This window comes from Apus apus, chromosome 2, assembly GCF_020740795.1.
Source record: "Apus apus isolate bApuApu2 chromosome 2, bApuApu2.pri.cur, whole genome shotgun sequence".
NCBI lineage: Eukaryota > Metazoa > Chordata > Aves > Apodiformes > Apodidae > Apus > Apus apus.
In genome coordinates, this window is record NC_067283.1 from 136120502 (window position 1) to 136137342 (window position 16841).

General features: G+C 52.1%; 2 protein-coding genes across 2 annotated transcripts; one reads left to right on the top strand and one right to left on the bottom strand.

Moving 5' to 3' along the window:
* Positions 1 to 4894: 4894 nt before the first annotated feature.
* KLF10 (KLF transcription factor 10) lies at positions 4895 to 10668 on the bottom strand. The gene is made up of 4 exons (XM_051612122.1): positions 10552 to 10668; positions 8274 to 8513; positions 7296 to 8172; positions 4895 to 6370 (listed from the first exon to the last, which is right to left on the bottom strand). The coding sequence occupies exons 2-4, from the start codon at positions 8502 to 8504 to the stop codon at positions 6111 to 6113; spliced, it is 1368 nt and encodes a 455-aa protein (XP_051468082.1). The 5' UTR covers positions 8505 to 8513; positions 10552 to 10668; the 3' UTR covers positions 4895 to 6110.
* Positions 9209 to 11694, top strand: LOC127380816 (basic proline-rich protein-like). Its single transcript, XM_051610301.1, has 2 exons — positions 9209 to 10819; positions 11626 to 11694. Exons 1-2 carry the CDS (start codon positions 9209 to 9211, stop codon positions 11692 to 11694), a joined length of 1680 nt encoding a protein of 559 aa, XP_051466261.1.
* Positions 11695 to 16841: the final 5147 nt, after the last annotated feature.

Here is a 16841-nt window from a genome sequence, read left to right on the forward strand (position 1 = left end):
CAAGACACAAGCAATGCTATCTAGGCCAGTTAACCTGTAAGTACTCGTCCTTTCCGCTTGCTCTGCTTCCCTGTGGGTACTTCCAGACAGTAACAATATCTTTCTCCTTAGTTCAAGGATGAGTATTTTTGACCCTTGTATTGCACTGAGAATTTCACAGGGGTGCCACAGGTTCTCTGCTATTTCAGAAAAGGGCAAGACTCTTTTGCCAGCATGGTTTCCTAGTGAAAGGAAATGGACGTCATCACACCACCCTTCTGAGCAGCTGCCAGGTTTTCTGGCAGCGTGGGAAGCTCGTGGGTCATGTCAGCCATGGCCGAGGGAGGAGGTGAGGTCCCAGAGACACTAAGCTCTCCCAGGCTTCATGAGAAAAAGAGACCCAAGTTTCAGACCAAGCCAGCCTGGGGGTTCTGTGAGTGCTGATGCTGGTGGGGAGGGTGAGCCCATGGCTCAGCAAGGGACACACCAGGCAGTGGCACAGCTCCAGTGTGGGGTTCCGGCTGCCCCAGGGCCCCAGTGGGGTCCCAGGGCAATGAGGGACAGGGGGATGGGGTGACCATCACCTGCCAGATGGAAGGGCTGTGGTGCCAGTGAGAAGTGCATGGCCTAATTCCCAGCAGTGGGAGCTCCTCGTAATCCATCCAGCAGCCTGGGGGTGTGGGAATCCCCTCTCCAGGAGGGCAGTGTGCAGCTGCTTGCGAGGAGAGAGTCTGACAGCTCTGGGGAGCCCAGAAGAGTCCCAGAGTGCCTGTGCAGCACAGCAAGAGCAGGTAATATTGGTGGGGAGAAGCAAAGGAAATAAAACCACTTATGCTTAACAAAGAGCATTAAAGGCTACTCCCTAAACCTGCATAGCAATCGGACCCCAGCAGCAACAGGACTCCTGAGTGCTGCTCAGTGCAGGTTGTACAGCCCTTGGGGGACAGGAGTAGTTCTCAGGACCTTCCCGATTCATTCCTCCAGCCAGCACTCTGTATTGCAGCTGCCAACAGGGAGATTCCCCTGGCTAACCCAGCTCTTGCTTCTGCCTTTGCAGTCCTTCCCCCTTAGCTGGGATTACCCGGTGAATACTGATTGCAGCTGATCAAGTATTGTGTCTTCATTAAGCTGATTACGTAGCTTGTTTGAAGATGGCTGTTCCTTTCCCTTGCCAAGCTGCAGTTCCCAGCTCTCAATAGTAACTGCGACGACTGGTGATGTCACATCACAGCTGACAGGTGGGCAGGGGAGTTGTTTTATTGTTTACTTGATGAAAGTTTCATTAGTGTTCTGGCCACCCTGCATTTTAGACCATTAATGTACTCTCTGTACTCTATATTTTATATATGTGTGATATTCTCTTTCTCTTTTCATTTTGGAGAGGCGAGGGTTGTACTTTCCAGCTGCCTACCAAGGAATTAAACATTAAAAGCTGTATTTCCCAGGCAGAAGTGTTTCAACTGCCTGAGGCTGCCATTCACAGCAAGCACCCCATCCCAGTCCCCCAGCTACTGCTGTGAAGATCCCAGCCCTCACAGTTAAACTATGACAACAGGATGGAATCCAGCCCGAATGGCATAACAAAATAAGCTTGTGAAGGTTTTAAAAAAACCAGACTTGACAAATGTCAGGTCCTCTTGCATGCATTGGAAACAGACAGGAGACGAGCTGAACAGAGAGGAGATGCTATGTGCCTCAACTGTTCAAAGCCATCCAACTTTTGCAGAGGCCCTGGGGAATATTTAGCTGAGGCAGGGTGTACTGGTGGCTCGCTGCAGCTGCTGGTGCATGAGCATTCCTCACAACTGCTGCATCTGTTTGTTAGGGAAGATGTTGCCATGCACATACCTTGATACCTCCTGAAACCTTCTGCGTCGCTCAAGTGGCATTAACAGCAGAATTTTTTTCACCAGACAATTACTTTGACTTTCAGAATAGAATACGCTGGCAAGTATAAACTTCTGAATTACTTAACACATTTTATAGTATTATTACCTGATTTATATCTCAACACAGCAAGGAAATTAGCCAGTTTAGCCCCTGTCTGTTTGAAAATTCAATGAGATGCCTAAAGACATGTTTCGCTCTCATTTTCTGATTGCTTAATTATCACATTTTCTTTTTGTGACAATAGAAAGTGTTCCAGATCACAATAACGCTAGAAAAGACATGGAATCTCCATGTGACATGCTCAATTGCATCGTAAGATATATTCCAAAAACATTTGTTCTAGGTGAATATTACCCACCACCCCACCCCCCCATGATCCCCCTTGCAAAGACTTCTCCTGCAGAAAACCTGTGGTACAGAACGTCAGGGAGCTTGAGCCCGTAATACACATATTCATTAATTCTTTCTTCATTTCTCCTGACCTGATTTTGTGCTCTAACTTTTCTGACAGCTTGTGAGTGTCTCCTTGGTGATCTAAGTTTGTTGCCAAAGCAGACAAATTAATCATCTATTTACACTAAAAACGGGGAGCTGCCAGGGGAATACCTGATGCCTCTGCATGCGGTGCGTTCGCCTCGGGCCGCCGATGACAGGGCCCTTCCTTTTGGCTGTCAGCCACATGCCACATCTGCATCGTGGCACCCACCCTGGCACCGAGGTGGTGCAGACCCTCTGCCATGACCACAGGACTGGCTGCTTAAGAGTGTCCTGAAGTAGCACCACTGGATGGTAAAGCCTGGAAGGAAAAACCTCAGAAAGCCCAGCTCTCCAGGCAGGAAGGGTAGACAGGCTGCCCTGGTTCTAGTCTCTCCCATGTCTGTGGCTCCAGACAAGCTGCTCCTGCTCAGGACCCTCTTCTTTTGCAATACATTAGTTCACTCATAGAGCATCTAAGCCTCCCACAAACACTCCTGCTGTAATGGAAATTATTCTTCTCCAAACCACAAGGGGAAATGCTTGCTTTTTCCAGCCTACTCTCCATCCTCTCCAAAGAACTTGAAATCCCCCCCACCGCTGGCAAAGGCACACTCAGGGTGTCCTGGCACTACAGTCCCATTGCTTATCCATGCTTATTTAGCAAGGGGGTGGGATTACAGACCCTGAGCCCCTCAGGACATCCTACTCAGCCCTGCTCCTCCTCTGCCTGTGCTGCTCCCAGGGTAGGCAGGCACTTTCTGCCTCCCACAGCACCCATTGGCATTGGCATCGAAGTACAGATGGTGGGGGGGTTGCTGAGAGCGTTTTGGTTTGCATTTCTGTTTGGCTTCATCATTAAACCCAAACAGGAGGAAAAAACACAGGGTGCGATTTTGGTTTACTTAGAGAAGTAAGGAAACCCTGATTATTCTGAGAAATCTATAGAAAATTAATAAAAATTGTTTCCTACTATGCAACCAAAGTTGATTGCACATAAAACCAGTGTTGAAAGTGCCTAATGATGTCCTTCCAACTACTTTTTTCTATACTTCCTCTAAACTCCCAAATGGCTGTTTTAATTTTCAGTTGGCTTCCATGGCTAATCTTTAAGAAAATGACATGTGAGGTAAATTCAGAATTACAGCTCTACCTTTGTCCAAAACCAGTCAGAAGTGCACTTCTTACTGTTAAATTCTGTATTTAGAGTGAGAAACCCTTTAGCTCAGAGTAAAGCCAGAGAGCTTTTCCTCTGCAGCCTCCCCAGGGGTGCCACCCGTGAGCACCCTCAGGGCACACCCCATACACTCCACCGGAGTCGGATGCCACACAAAAAACCACCAGCAGCTGATTTTCTCTGGAAAACTCAGGCAGCGGAGATGGCCATGATGCAGGAACTTCCTTTCTTCCCCTTTTATTGCATGGCAGCATGAGAGCACTTGGCTGGGAAGCCAGTTTTCAGTCCAGATCCCTGCTGAGCTGGAGGAGGTTCAAAGCCCACTGCAGGCACTGCCGAGGATGGCCAGGCAGGGTAATGAAAGGGGGTGGCACTTCCCTTGTACCATCCTTATGTGGGGCACAGCACAGAACTTGAACTCAAGGTTCAGTGTGCCAGGGCTGGAGAGGGGACCTGGCTTCCTAGCCCAGCAACTAGTTGCAGATATGGAAGGGCTACAGACCCAGAGCTCTTACAGTATTTTATCTTATGCCCATGAAATGTATAATACCCTGAAGGAAGATGGCAGAGTGGGGCTCAGGCTCCTGGGAGAATGCCTCTTTTGCCATGATGCTGTATTTCCCCTGGAACAAGAAGGGCAATGACTCAGGTTTTTTCCAAAGCAGGGCCTGCGTCAAACAGGATAAGGAAAGGAGTGTCCCTGTCCCCAACACCGCGGGGCAGGGCCATGAGTCAGCAGCCTGGCAGCTGGGAAATCTGGGGATGCCTCGGGCAGGGCAGAGCAGGAGATGAAGAGCCCCGCGGTCAGCAGGAAGAGGCCATCCCTGCATGCGGGAAGGGGCAGCAGAAGGCAGAGGAATGTGCTGCCCGCGGAGGTAAAACCCCGCTAAGGTCCGAGGGCCCTGGCAGACCCCTCCCCGGGCGCGTCTCTGCACTAGCGCCGGCCCCGGGCGGGGGTCGGGGGTCCCGGGCGGTGGGGGCTGCAGCCACCGGCTCACCCGGCAGCCGGGCCTCAGAAACGGGCTGGGTTCCGCCCGGGAAGGCAGCGCCGCTCCATCGCCGGGAAAAAGGAAGTGTTTTTCACCAGTGTTATAACGGCCCCCAGAAACAGATTTATTTCTGCATGCTTGGAGAAAAGGAGGGCAGATAAAGAGCGGGGAGGGGAAAAAAAAAAGCCCACAATGGAAACAGAGACTCAGAGTAGTAAGTGCAGACTTGAAATTCGACTCCTATTGGCTTTATAGAGCTTAAAAAAATACACAAAGTTTCACAGACAGTGCTTCATTGGTCAGGACACATACTGATGGACACTGTATTCTGTTTGGAGTATCAAGGGGCAAGCTCTGTTATGGAGAAAGAAAAGAGATGTCTACATTAAAGAAAATTTGTTTTATTGTAAACAAAGTATAAAGTACAACATAAGAAATGTGCAAATCTTTAAAGTAGTCACAAAAAGCATATCTAATACACTATTCTCAAACTGTCCACTTTTTGATATGTGTCCTCAACATAATAAGATAAAATAGAAATAGTGAAAGTTGATGCATTATTTGCCATAAAAGCTACAGTTTAAATCCTAGGCCGGTGTCTTTACTGCCTTATTTTACTTTTTGAATCACAACTTTCTAGTTCAATACAATACATAATATATGCATTTCATTTTTCATAGAAACCATCTTTCAGAGAATAACACAATCAAGAAGCTTAAATTTCTTGGTTTTCTTCCTTAATCAACCTGGGTAGTTTACAGTTCCATTATTTCTCTTAAAAGTGCACTGTATCTGTTTATGAACCGTAACCAACACAAAAGCAGAAGCATCGTGTGATGCCCAGGTACAACCAACTGTAATCATCACAAAGCTTGCCAAGAAGCTGGGAAAATATTACAAAGCTCATGAGGATTCAGAAATGCTCCCACTCTCCAGCTGCCCACGTGGTGCCCCTCAGCACCCTTCCCGAGCCTCCCCTGGACAGCGGTATAAAGCTGGGTGTGTTGGACACCCTGTACAGAAGGACAGGCAGGAAATCTCCAGGAGTCTGGCACCAAATCATCACTAATGTCTGGGCCCGAAAATGGATAGGAGGAAAGGATTCCTATCAAGAAAAGGTGGCAAAAGTAGGGAAACCTATTTAGATTATCTTACGCGGGTGTGTTCTGGGCTTTCAAGCCTGTGCCCATGCATTGCTGTCTTCCCAGTCCATGCTGTACTGCAGATTGACAACCCAACATTAAACCTGGAGCTGGTCTCAAGCACCAGCCGCAAACTTTCAGTAACACACGTGACTGAGCTAGAGTTTACGCGAATAACTTGCTAAAGTCAAAACTGGCACAATGTGTGCTGCTCTGCTCTAGAACCTTCCCTTTCTCTCTCTCTCTCCTTACCAGTGCAAAAGACACCCAACTATTCCAGTCAGCCACCAGTTCTCCCAGCAACACGTTTAGTGACCAAGCACAGGCTGCCTTCGCCTCTCGGCTGCGCTGCCACCAGCAGCCGGCGTGGGAGAGACACAGACCGGGAGCAAAAGCCTTTTTTCAGCTGGCACATCCCAGTGACAACAGTTAATTCCACCGTCTTCGGAGCAAGTTCTTTCACTGCGCAGCTGCGGCCGCGGGCGGCAGGGCGATGTCGTTCAGCTTGCTCACTTCCATCTGCCAGTTGGGCAACTTCTTGGCTGACAAGTGGCGACGCGCGTGCTTCGTTAGGTGGTCGCTCCTCATGAACCGCCGCTCGCACATGGGGCAGGCAAACTTCTTCTCCCCAGTGTGTGTTCTGCGATGGCGAGACAGTTCATCAGAGCGTGCAAACCTTCTCTCGCAGCCTTTCCAACTGCAGCTAAATGGCTTTTCTCCTAAAAGAACAAAAAAATGACAATGAAGAAAAATAAGCTCGAGTACTAATGGAGCAACAAATACTACTGCCTTGACTGGCAGGATTTGAATTTTTTAAAGAAAAGTTTCTATTATGACAGCTGAGCCAAAAATCTACACAAATATTAATTATTATATATATATGAAATGTGATAGAAGTCTATATATATATATTTAAACACACAGACTCACTATCATGAAGGCTAAGTAGCACGAAGGGTTAACAATTTTCTGGAACCAAATAATCTGAGGTGCTCTTTACATCTCAAGAGATCTGATTTTAACTCTCAGCTCCAGATAATTATGCCAGATTATGACAATTTCACACACCCCAAACTACCCTTGAAATATAACCTGCAATAACATTTTATATAATGGAGCTCTGGTAGTGAGTGCACTTTGAGCCTGTATTAAAATATACATTACTTTTCTGCTAGTGTGCTAAGAGCTGAGGCATGGAGAAGCTACTCCAAAATAACCAAGGTAGGAATAGTTTAGAGTGGATCCTCACATTCTTTCATAAAATAATCTCTAAGTTTTGCTCACTTTGGACAAAGGCATTCTTGTGGAGATGCCTAATAAGGCATCTTTAACTCTGGAAATCCTGGAAAAGGATACTCTACACTGGACAAGGCCTTGCTTCCACACTCACAAGAAGCATTACCAAATGCCTTCTGACATGAAGCAAGTCCAGCACAAACAAACTGCTGAGTCAGCTTCCCCTCTGGGAGATTTCCTGTCAAGAGATTAGGCAGCATTATAACGCACACTGGCAAAAAAAGGATTTTACTGCTGCCCCACAACTTGTTCCAGGAACAAATCCGGTAATCACTAGAACCTGAACAAATTCTGTGTATAGATGCAATATTCTACATTACTTTTTAACACCCAGCACCAGGGACCAACCTGTGTGTGTTCTGACGTGAGCCTTCAAATGGGAGCTCTTGAAGTACGTTTTCCCACACCCTGGGTAGCTGCAGATGTGACTTCTTATTCTTGAAGAATCAACCGGAGGAGCGGTTTTTGCTGCAGAAGGTACGAAGCCAGGAGCAGGGGCAATGGGAGAGAGTCTCGTGCCGTTGGGACTAATAATGGGAGCTTTTGTGCTCTGCACAACTGGCTGGGGTACAACAAACATAACAGCCCCTTTGGGAACTTGGGTACCCATGAAGACCATGGGCTGACAGAGAGCTGGCTGCTGGCTTGGCGTGCTGTTGGGCACCACGGCTGTCACCACATTGTTGTTTGCAGGCAGAGGGACCATCTGGCAAATCACTGGCACAGGGGGGGCTCCACTGCCTTGGGCAGGGCATGGTGATGCCATCCTCGCTGACTGCTGAGCTGACCCGGGGACAGGCTGATGTCTGCTGACCGGGGGCTTTGTCAAGGGCACCAGACCGACAGCTGGTTCTGCGGTTTTTCCTTCTGCCACCTGCAGTTCACCGCTCTCATCACCGGCTCCGCTCGGCGCCACGGCGGGACACGCCGACTGCTCTGCCTCAGCATTTTGTTTACTGTTTGTTTCCCTCAAAACGCTGTCCTGGTACTTCAGCACACTGGCTGTTCTCACTGGGCAGGTTTTGTGATTACAAAGCTGAGAATCAGCCGTGTGGCGGATAACACTCGTGGCTTGAGCTTTCAGAGGCCCAGCAGCTGGAGGCTTCCCTGCCTCAGCCGGTGACCTGCCGAGCGCTGCAGTGGGCGTGGGCGCCCCAGGATGGACCCCTGGATGGACCACCTGAGACATCTCAAAGTCAGAAGGGCTGTAGGGAGGTGTAAGGCACTGTGCAGGGAGAGAGACACGGTAAGGAAGGAACAAGTTACCAACACGTCACCACACTAATGGTTAAAAACAAGCACACACGTGCAAATTCAAAAACTTACAAATGCTGGTATCATGTTAAAGTCTGCTGCTCCAGGAAGCAAAGTCTCATCACTCTCTTCTGAGAAATCAGATGCTGGAGTTATAGGTCTCATTTCTGCATGTTTTTTGAAGTCTGATTTCCAGTTGCAACTCATAGAAATCAGGGCTTCTACAGCCTCAAAATCACTTTTTTGAGGAGTGTTGTTCCAGAAATACCTATTATCTCTCTGTTTCTCAGTCATCATCTCCATTTCTTCCTCCTGTTTCAGTTAAGAGGAAAAAAAGGAAAACTTTAAACCCAATCATATGATTGAGTATTTTGCAGGTAGTTGTAAGATGGCACTGTAAAAACCAAGCAAAGCAACCTGTGTCACAAAAACAACACGTGTGGTCATGTGGGGGCTGTGCCTGCATCTTTCTGCCCTCTTTCTTACGTCTATAACACTACCATGATGTTGTTGGTGGAGAAATCTGTCCATCTGGTGAAGATTATTTATTTTCTTGAAACAAAAGAACTCCCTGCAATCTTAAGCCACAGTTTAACTTATTCCATATTTCAAGTGTTGTGTCTGCAAGCTTAACAACAACCCTCACCCAATAAACCCCAAAACTTCCTCCCCCACCACGCCCTCCTCCCATTCTTGCTTTAGACACAGCCCTTAGTATTGTGTTTGTTTTGACTGACATGTGAGAAAGGGACGTGTTGGGACTGACGCACGTTTTTAGCTACCAAAGGTGACACAGAGCACTCAAAAGGTGCCTCTCGCATACATGTGTAAGCGAGGAGAGTCACCAACTTGGAGAACTAGAACATATACATCTAACCAATCACCTCTCAGTACCAACCCACGCAGAAAGCCTCCCAGGCTGCATTTGCCGGGATTATCCTTAACACAGCTATTGGATTCTGCGTGGCGGTGCCCGCCGTTGCGGGCGAATTCCCCTCCTCGCCCCAATGGGACGGTGTGGGTGGAAAAGCCCCATTTCTGGAAGCTGCGTCTCCAGGCAGCGGGAATCACGGCGGAGACGCGTCTTTCCATCAGGAGAGCCGGTCCCAGCCAGGCTGCGGGGCAGGACCCAGCCGGGCTGCGGGGCAGGACCCAGCCGGGCTGCGGGGCAGGACCCAGCCGGGATGCTGCGGGGCAGGACCCAGCCGGGATGCTGCGGGGCAGGACCCAGCCGGGATGCTGCGGGGCAGGACCCAGCCGGGATGCTGCGGGGCAGGACCAGCCGGGGCAGGACCAGCCGGGCTGCGGGGCAGGACCCAGCCGGGCTGCGGGGCAGGACCAGCCGGGGCAGGGCCAGCCGGGCTGCGGGGCAGGACCAGCCGGGCTGCGGGGCAGGACCAGCCGGGCTGTCACCACCAGCCCCGCAGCGCCGGCCCCGCCCTCGGCCGCGCGCCACCCTCACCTCAGCGCACCCCGCCGGCGCGCGCCCCCGCCCGCCCCCCATTGGCTCCCCGCGCGGCGCCGCGCCCGCGCCCATTGGCCGGCGCCGACCGAGGGCGGGGACATGTGAACAAAGCGTGATCAGCGCCTGCGGGCGGCGCGCGCTGCCCCAGCCGACCTTTCCCCCAGTTCCCCGCGCGGCCGCCCCCGCCCAGCCGGCAGGAAGGGGGGAAGCCCCCCCGGCCGCCCCGCCTCCCGGGGCCACGCGGGCGCGGGAACGCCCGGCCGGGGGAGCCGCCGCGCCTCGCAGCGGGCGGGGGCCGGGCGAGGGTCAGCGCCGCCACACCCGGCGCCTTCCGCCGCGGGGGAGCGGAGCGGAGCGGCGTCCCCGCGGGAAGCAACAGACCGGCTCCGCCCCGCCTGCCGGCCCCCGCGGCACCCACCCCCACCCGCTCGTTCCCCGCCTGCCGCCGCCGCGCCGGGACCCCCCGCCCGGCGCCCTTTTGCTGCTGCTGCTGCTGCCTGGCACATGCAGCCGCGGAACCCGCCGCTGCCCCGCGCTGGGCACGCCCGGGCGTGCGGGCACCCGGGCTGTGCGTCGCCGGCCCGGCGGTGCCGACAGGTTCCCGGCAGCTCCTCCGCCTCCCCGCCTTCCCGCCGCTTTCCTTGCCCGCCCGCTCTGTCCGCGGGGTTCCCCCGCACCTTCCCCGCAGACCACCCAGCAGCCCCGGTGCCCCGGCCGCCGCTCGCCCCTCCCGCTGCCGCCTCAGGCCGAGCAACCTCCCGCGCCGCTGCCCCGGGTCCCCCGGCACCGCCGGCCGCCCCCGCGCGGCCCCCCGGGATCCCCTCGCCGCGCCATCCCCGGGGACCCCCTCCCCCCGGGGACCCCCCCGCGGGGCCGGTCACTCACCGCGGCCGCTGGCGGGAGCCGAGGTGCCCGGGGCGCGCGCCGCCGCCGCTCTCCGCGCGCGGCCGTTATTCCCCTCTTTTTGTTCCCCGCGCAGGTGGCGGCGCCCCCGGCCCCGCGCGCTGCGGGGGGGGGGGGGCGGTGGGCGGGGCTCGCCGCCCGCCCCAGCCAATCGCCGGCAAAGGTGTGTGAGGCGGCGGCCAATGGGCGTCCGGCGCCCGCGCGTGATCGGCGGCTGCCCCGCGGCGTGGCCAGGGTGTCAGCGCGGCGTGTGCGCGGCGCGCGCTGCCCCGGCCCCGCCGGTGCCGCCCCCTCCCCCGCCTCCCCCTCCCCCGGCCCGGCCCGGCCCGGCCCGGCGCTTCCTGGCGCAGGAGGTCACGCGGCTGCGGGGGGAGCAGCCTCCCCGGCGTGGCCCCCGCCCGCTCCCCCCGGCCCGAGGTGAAGTGGGGCCGCGGGCAGGCGGGGAGGGTGGCCCGGGCTCCCCGCAGCTTCCTGCCCGCCCTCCCCCGGTTCTGCTGGGCACCCCCGGAGGAAGGGCGAGTCCATGGCTGCTGGGCGGGGGGCTCCTGCTGCGCCTCGGGGTGGCCCCGGCTTGGCGGAGCGCAGCCGCCCGGGCCGTCCCGCGAAGGGAGGCAGGGACCCCCGCCCCGCGGAGCCCGGCGGCACTGCGGGGCCGCAGAGCGCCGGGGGCTGTGGGTGTCCGGCTGGAACGCGGGCCCCCGGGGCCCCCGGGCCGCTCCCCGGCTGCGTGCGGAGCAGCGGCCGGTTCGCGGGGTCGCGGCCAGCTCCGTGACACGGGTGTCTGCGGCTCTCCCGCAGGGCCGCGGCTGTTCGGTGCGTGTCTCTCGAAACAGCTTCAGGCGAGTTCTGCTTCTGCCGGGGTCCCGTCCTGCTCTAGGAACGCTGCCGGTGCTTCATTCTGCCTGAGTGCCATTTCTCCTGCTTACTCAGCCTCACTTCGGAGGTTTCCCCTCCTCCCTCTCCTAGGCCCTCTAGTCTCGTTTGCTCAGAGCGTTTTCTACTTTTTTTTTTTTTTTCCTTTTCTAAGATACGTCTTTTTCTCTTCCCCCTTTCTAGTGCGTCAGGGTCCAGTATTCTCTTTGTTACACTCTATCCTTCTTCCCCTTGTCAGCAGTTCCCAATTGACGGAAAGAATCTGATAGCAGGCTGTCCTCCTGTAACTTGCCTGAATGTTTAATTATGTCTGAAAGAAAAAAAAAAACACACAACACAAAAAACTGCAAGAAAAGCAAACGAGCAGATTCTTCCACCTGATGGAAGAATGAGGATGGAACAATTGTAAAACATGCACAGAGAATAAAATATAATTTAAAACCATTTCTAATTAGTTAAAAAACTTGTGTATTGATGGAAGAGTGGTCATTTTATCCTCAGGAAGACAGATTTGTTTTTTTTATTATTCCTTTAATTCCAGTGTTTCCACTGATACCTTGTACAGCTGGGATTTCTGTTCCTCTGTGTCACACTGGTGGGATAGTGTCCCCTGCTGTGCCCCCTGCACCAGACTGCTGGTGACATCCCTCTCTCCTTGCTACAGCTTCCATGATTCTCATGTCTGAGAAAATGTGCAGCTTGATGATGGGAAAACTGTGTCTCCCATCTTCTGTTAGGTAACCTGAGTATCTGCCTGCCTTTTGGCCAGAGTGTATAAAATCCCTGCTGCACCTTGCAAGGAAACTTGATTGGCTTGACTGCCTTCTCCAGAGGGAAATCCCAAAAGAGAATTCACTTCAGCATGACCCAAATCCCTTTCACTACTAGTAGCAAACAATTGTTTACAAATTACTCCACTGGATCCCACATCTCTGGGAGCCTTAGCAGGAGAAATAGTGTTTACTGTTTATTTCCTACTGAATCAAACAGGTAAAAATGTGGATGCAATGGTTGCTTGACTCCCAGAACATGCTGTCTCTTGCCAAAAGGTGCTCCTGTCACACGAGGCACGGCTGGGGAAAGACTTCTTGGCTCTTAGGTGCATCTGTCTGCATCTGCTCTGGCTGAAATAAAGGTTGTGAGACTAACACACAGTAGTTCTTGATTAAATTCTGTATTTTCTGTTATGGCAGGTTTGGTATGGTTTGGGGTTTTTTTGTGATTATAGTTGTATTAATTTAAAACATCTTGAAATATCTTCCAAAGCATATAATTGCCCCTAAACTGCATCTATAAAAGTTGCCCCAGGATTACAATTTAACCCCATGTGATAACTTCACTCAGAAAACTAAAAGCATCTCAGCAGAAAATCAGGCAGATCTTTGTCCTTTCTTTCCCCTGCAAAAGTATCTATTGCATAGACACACAAGTTTTACTGATTCATTGAGAACTCCAGTGTTACAAATCCAGTTGCCAGCATGAAGGACAGGTCTGTAGTATGAAATACTGTTACCATTTTTATTTTGCTTGCTCTGGTGAGATGTTTAAGGTGTGTGCTGAAGTACCTGTGGAAGTTTCAGTGACTGCAGTAATTTTCTTGAAGAAAGTTTGTAGAACTGCTCTGAGGAGAAAAAGCACAATTATCTTCATATAAAATGGAAATACGAAGAAATTGGCATAGCAATGTTTGAGCTGGATGACATGCCTTTTAGATTTGTCACAAGTAGAGCTTTCAGGGGATGTTGAGCAGGGCTGTTGTAAATGCTTTGGAGTTTGGGCTGTATCTGTCTCAGCTTATGCACCATGAAGTAGGATGTGACCCAACACTGACAGGTACTTTTGGACTCCAGTGTGCTGCATCTGGGCTGGGGCCACCAGAAATATGAATACAGGCTGGGGGAAGACATGCTAGAGAGCAGACCTGTGGAAAAAGACCTGGGGGTACTCATGGATAAGAAGCTGGACATGAGCCACCAATGTGCAGTTGCAGCCCAGGAGGCCAACTGCGTCCTGGGCTGCATCAAAAGAAGTGTGGCCAGCAGATCAAGAGAAGGTGATTCTGCCTCTCTGCTCTGCCCTGGTGAGACCTCACCTGGAGTACTGCAGCCAGATCTGGAGCCTCCAACACAAGAAGGATGTGGACCTGTTGGAGTGTGTTCAGAATAGGGCAACAAAAATGATCAGAGGGCTGGAGCACCTCTCATATGAAGACAGGCCGAGGGACTTGGGGTTGTTCAGCCTGAAGAAGAGGAGACTCCAGGGTGACCTTATGGTGACCTTCCAATACCTGAAAGGGGCCTATAAGAAAGCTGGGAAGACCTGACCACAAGGGCATGTAATGATAGGACATGGGGGAATGGTTTCAAGCTTGAGGTTGGACATGAGGAAAAAGTTATTTAATATGAGGGTGGTGGATCACTGGAACAGGTTGCCTAGAGAGGTGGTGGAGGCCCCATCCCTGGAGACATTCAAGGTCAGGCTTGATGGGGCTCTGAGCAATCTGTTCTAGTGTGAGATGTCCCTGCTTATTGTAGGGACTAGATGACCTTTAGAGGTCCCTTCCAACCCAAGACTGATTCTATGATTCTATAAATACGAGAAAACAATGAAGGGCTGATTTGCAGTATCAGCTCCCGCTTCAGGTGGCCTGTTCTATTTTGTTCTTTTCCTGCTCTTACTTCTCTTTCCACCTGTCTTTTCTTTGCCTCCACGTCTGTACTCTCTTTGGCCTCCCTCTGAGGCCGCTTGGCTCTTGCCTTTGTGGCTGTGGGTCCTGCAGGACTGCCCCGGCTGCCAGCGGTAACTCTCCACTAGCCCTCACAGCCTGCCTTTCCCAATTGCCAACCTCGTGCTCTAAGCACACACCCTGCTCCTTAATACTTCATCATGACTTTCCTTCCCATGACATGTGGGCTGCTTTTGCTCCCTGAAAGCCTCTCCCTGCGGCCATTCCCAGTGCACCTGCCAGAGCCTGCTCCACACCACCTACAGCCAATCTTAGCCTGCTGCCTTCTTGGACATTCCTGGATCCTCCCTAGCTGTTCCTCCCCCACTAACACCGCCAGACACTCCATCCCAGGGTGCTTCCAGCTCTGCCTCCCCTGCTGCCATCTTTGCTTTTAACCACCTCATTTCAACTTCAATTTCCAGAGCAACCCTTTTCAGCTGCTTTTCTCATCTGTCTACTCCACTGGTTCCTCAGGAAACTTCTCACTCATTCTCCCTCTTCCCACATTAGTGTCTCCTCTCACCCCTGGTATTTGTCCCCACCATGTCAGTTCTTGACTTCTGCTGCCACTGTCTAGGTGCCACAGAACCTTCTGGCCCCACAAGTTTTGTGTTACATGCTGACCAGCTGCAGTCTAAGTGCACAGAATGGCCAGGGCTGGACTGGTAGGTCAAAATCCTGTCATACTTTCCCCCTTCAGGGTATTTAGGCCAGACCTTCAGATGAGGTCTGGATGCTGATTGTGGCAGTTGGCAGGGAGTATGGCCTCTGAGACTGTCTGGTGGCCTGGGGGTGATAGAGGTGCAGCTGGGGGTGAGTGACTTAGTATGAGAGAGTGGACAGGCTGTGCCTGTCCTCCACAGACAGGCTTGGCTGTCATCTCAGTGACCGGTCCTGTAGCAGCATTTCTGGCAGCTGGCCTTGGGCTGGGAAAGAGCAGCCCTCAGAAGTGGGGAGATTTAATGTCTCTTTAACTACCATGCACCATGGGAGCTTTGTGTCTCACCACAGACCTTCCATCCCGACCAGGAGCCCTGCGTGTGTGTTGAACTGCTGTACCCTCCCTCCTCTTCTCCCAGCCTGCCTTGTGCTCTGCCCGTGAACTGCAGGGCAGAACTCTCAAAAACCACCTCTCCCCAAAATAATCTCTGCTTCAGAGGCTGGAAAATGTGACAGCTCATTTCCATCTGCACAGCGATGCCGTGGGTGTCTGAAAGCAGCTGAGGCTGAGGGTGGCCAGGGAAAGGCAGCTCTGAAATGGCAGGAGAGCGGCAGCCGGGGAACTTGAGAGGGAGGACGGAAGGAAGGAAGGACGGATGGAAGGAAGGGAGCAAACTGAGACTAGGGAGGGAGTGGAAGGAGGGTCGGAGGCAGTAGACAGTGAGTTCAGGGCAGAAGAGGGTTGTACAGTGTGGGGCTGGTCTCTGTTCCCTGGCACGCCTTCTGCTGCTCGTGTTCATTTATTAAAAATTGGGAAAGCAGTCGCAGAGCTTTATAGATCAGATAACTGGGGAGGTGGAGCATGTAATTGGCAACAAGGCAGCTTGTCTCCTTTTTTTCTTTAAATTCTTTCCCCTTCCTCTTCATACCTGTTTTCCTCACACATCCCAATCACAGGAAAAGCCTGCTTTGTTCTGGTTCTGCAGTTATTAAGAATACCAGGTGAAAACTAGAATTTATTTGTAATTCATACTTCATTTCATCCATTTTAGTTTGCTTTACCAGTCTGATTGCCAGACAAAGAAAGTCCTGTTTGGTTGGCAGCTCCATGCCTCCCTTCAGCCCTACATGAGACTAACTCCAGTTTCTGTGTACGTGCATTTTACACAGTATTGCTCATGGCCCTTTTTTTTCCAGAGCATTTGTGGCTGTTCCTGAGTCACTGCAGTTCCAGTCCTGCCCTGCCTGCTCAGCGCTGTTCAATGGAAGGCTGTCAGCAGTGCTGATGTTTGCACTGCTGCCACAGGAGACAGCCTGGCAAGGGGAAAAAACCCTCAAACATCCCTAATGAAGCCTAGGGCAGGTAAGAGAAACTACTTTTTGGTAGGAGAGCAGTTTTCAGTGAAACTGATTTTCTCTGGCAATCACTGGAAGCAGCTGAAAGATTACTGTCAGTTCACATGTATTTTCCATTCAGTTTCCTAGAGAAGCTGGGGATGTGGTGTTATGCCACCCAGGAGAAAATAGGCGTGTCTGGGGTTTCCACTGGGAAGATGTTTAGGATTTTTACTTTAAAGCACTTGCAGGTTATTGGTGTATGTCTATTACAGTATATCTTAAGTTTAACTTTCCCAGAAAACAACTTGTCCAGCCTGCAGGTCATATTCTTAATGTTGTGGAAAGCTAAACTGTCATGGGATTGGGAAGATAAATTAGGGAAGAGAACTGGCAACATGGCAGGTAAATCACTGGCCAGCAGTGTAACTGCAGTCCTGTCCAGCAGTGTAGGAACTGAGGCTGTCACATGAAACTCCAGTCTCCTGAATTTCACCCTGCTCTTAAGAAATTCAAGTCTGTTATCTGTGGCCTATCTCGGCTTTGGCATGTGGAATTGAGAAAGTGTTTAAAGCTGCTCCTTTACTCTAAACATTTGGCTTCTGCAACTTATAAGCAAGAGCCGTTCTCCACTTCTTGTGATGGGACATCAAGGGAGCTTTTTAACCTCTGATGT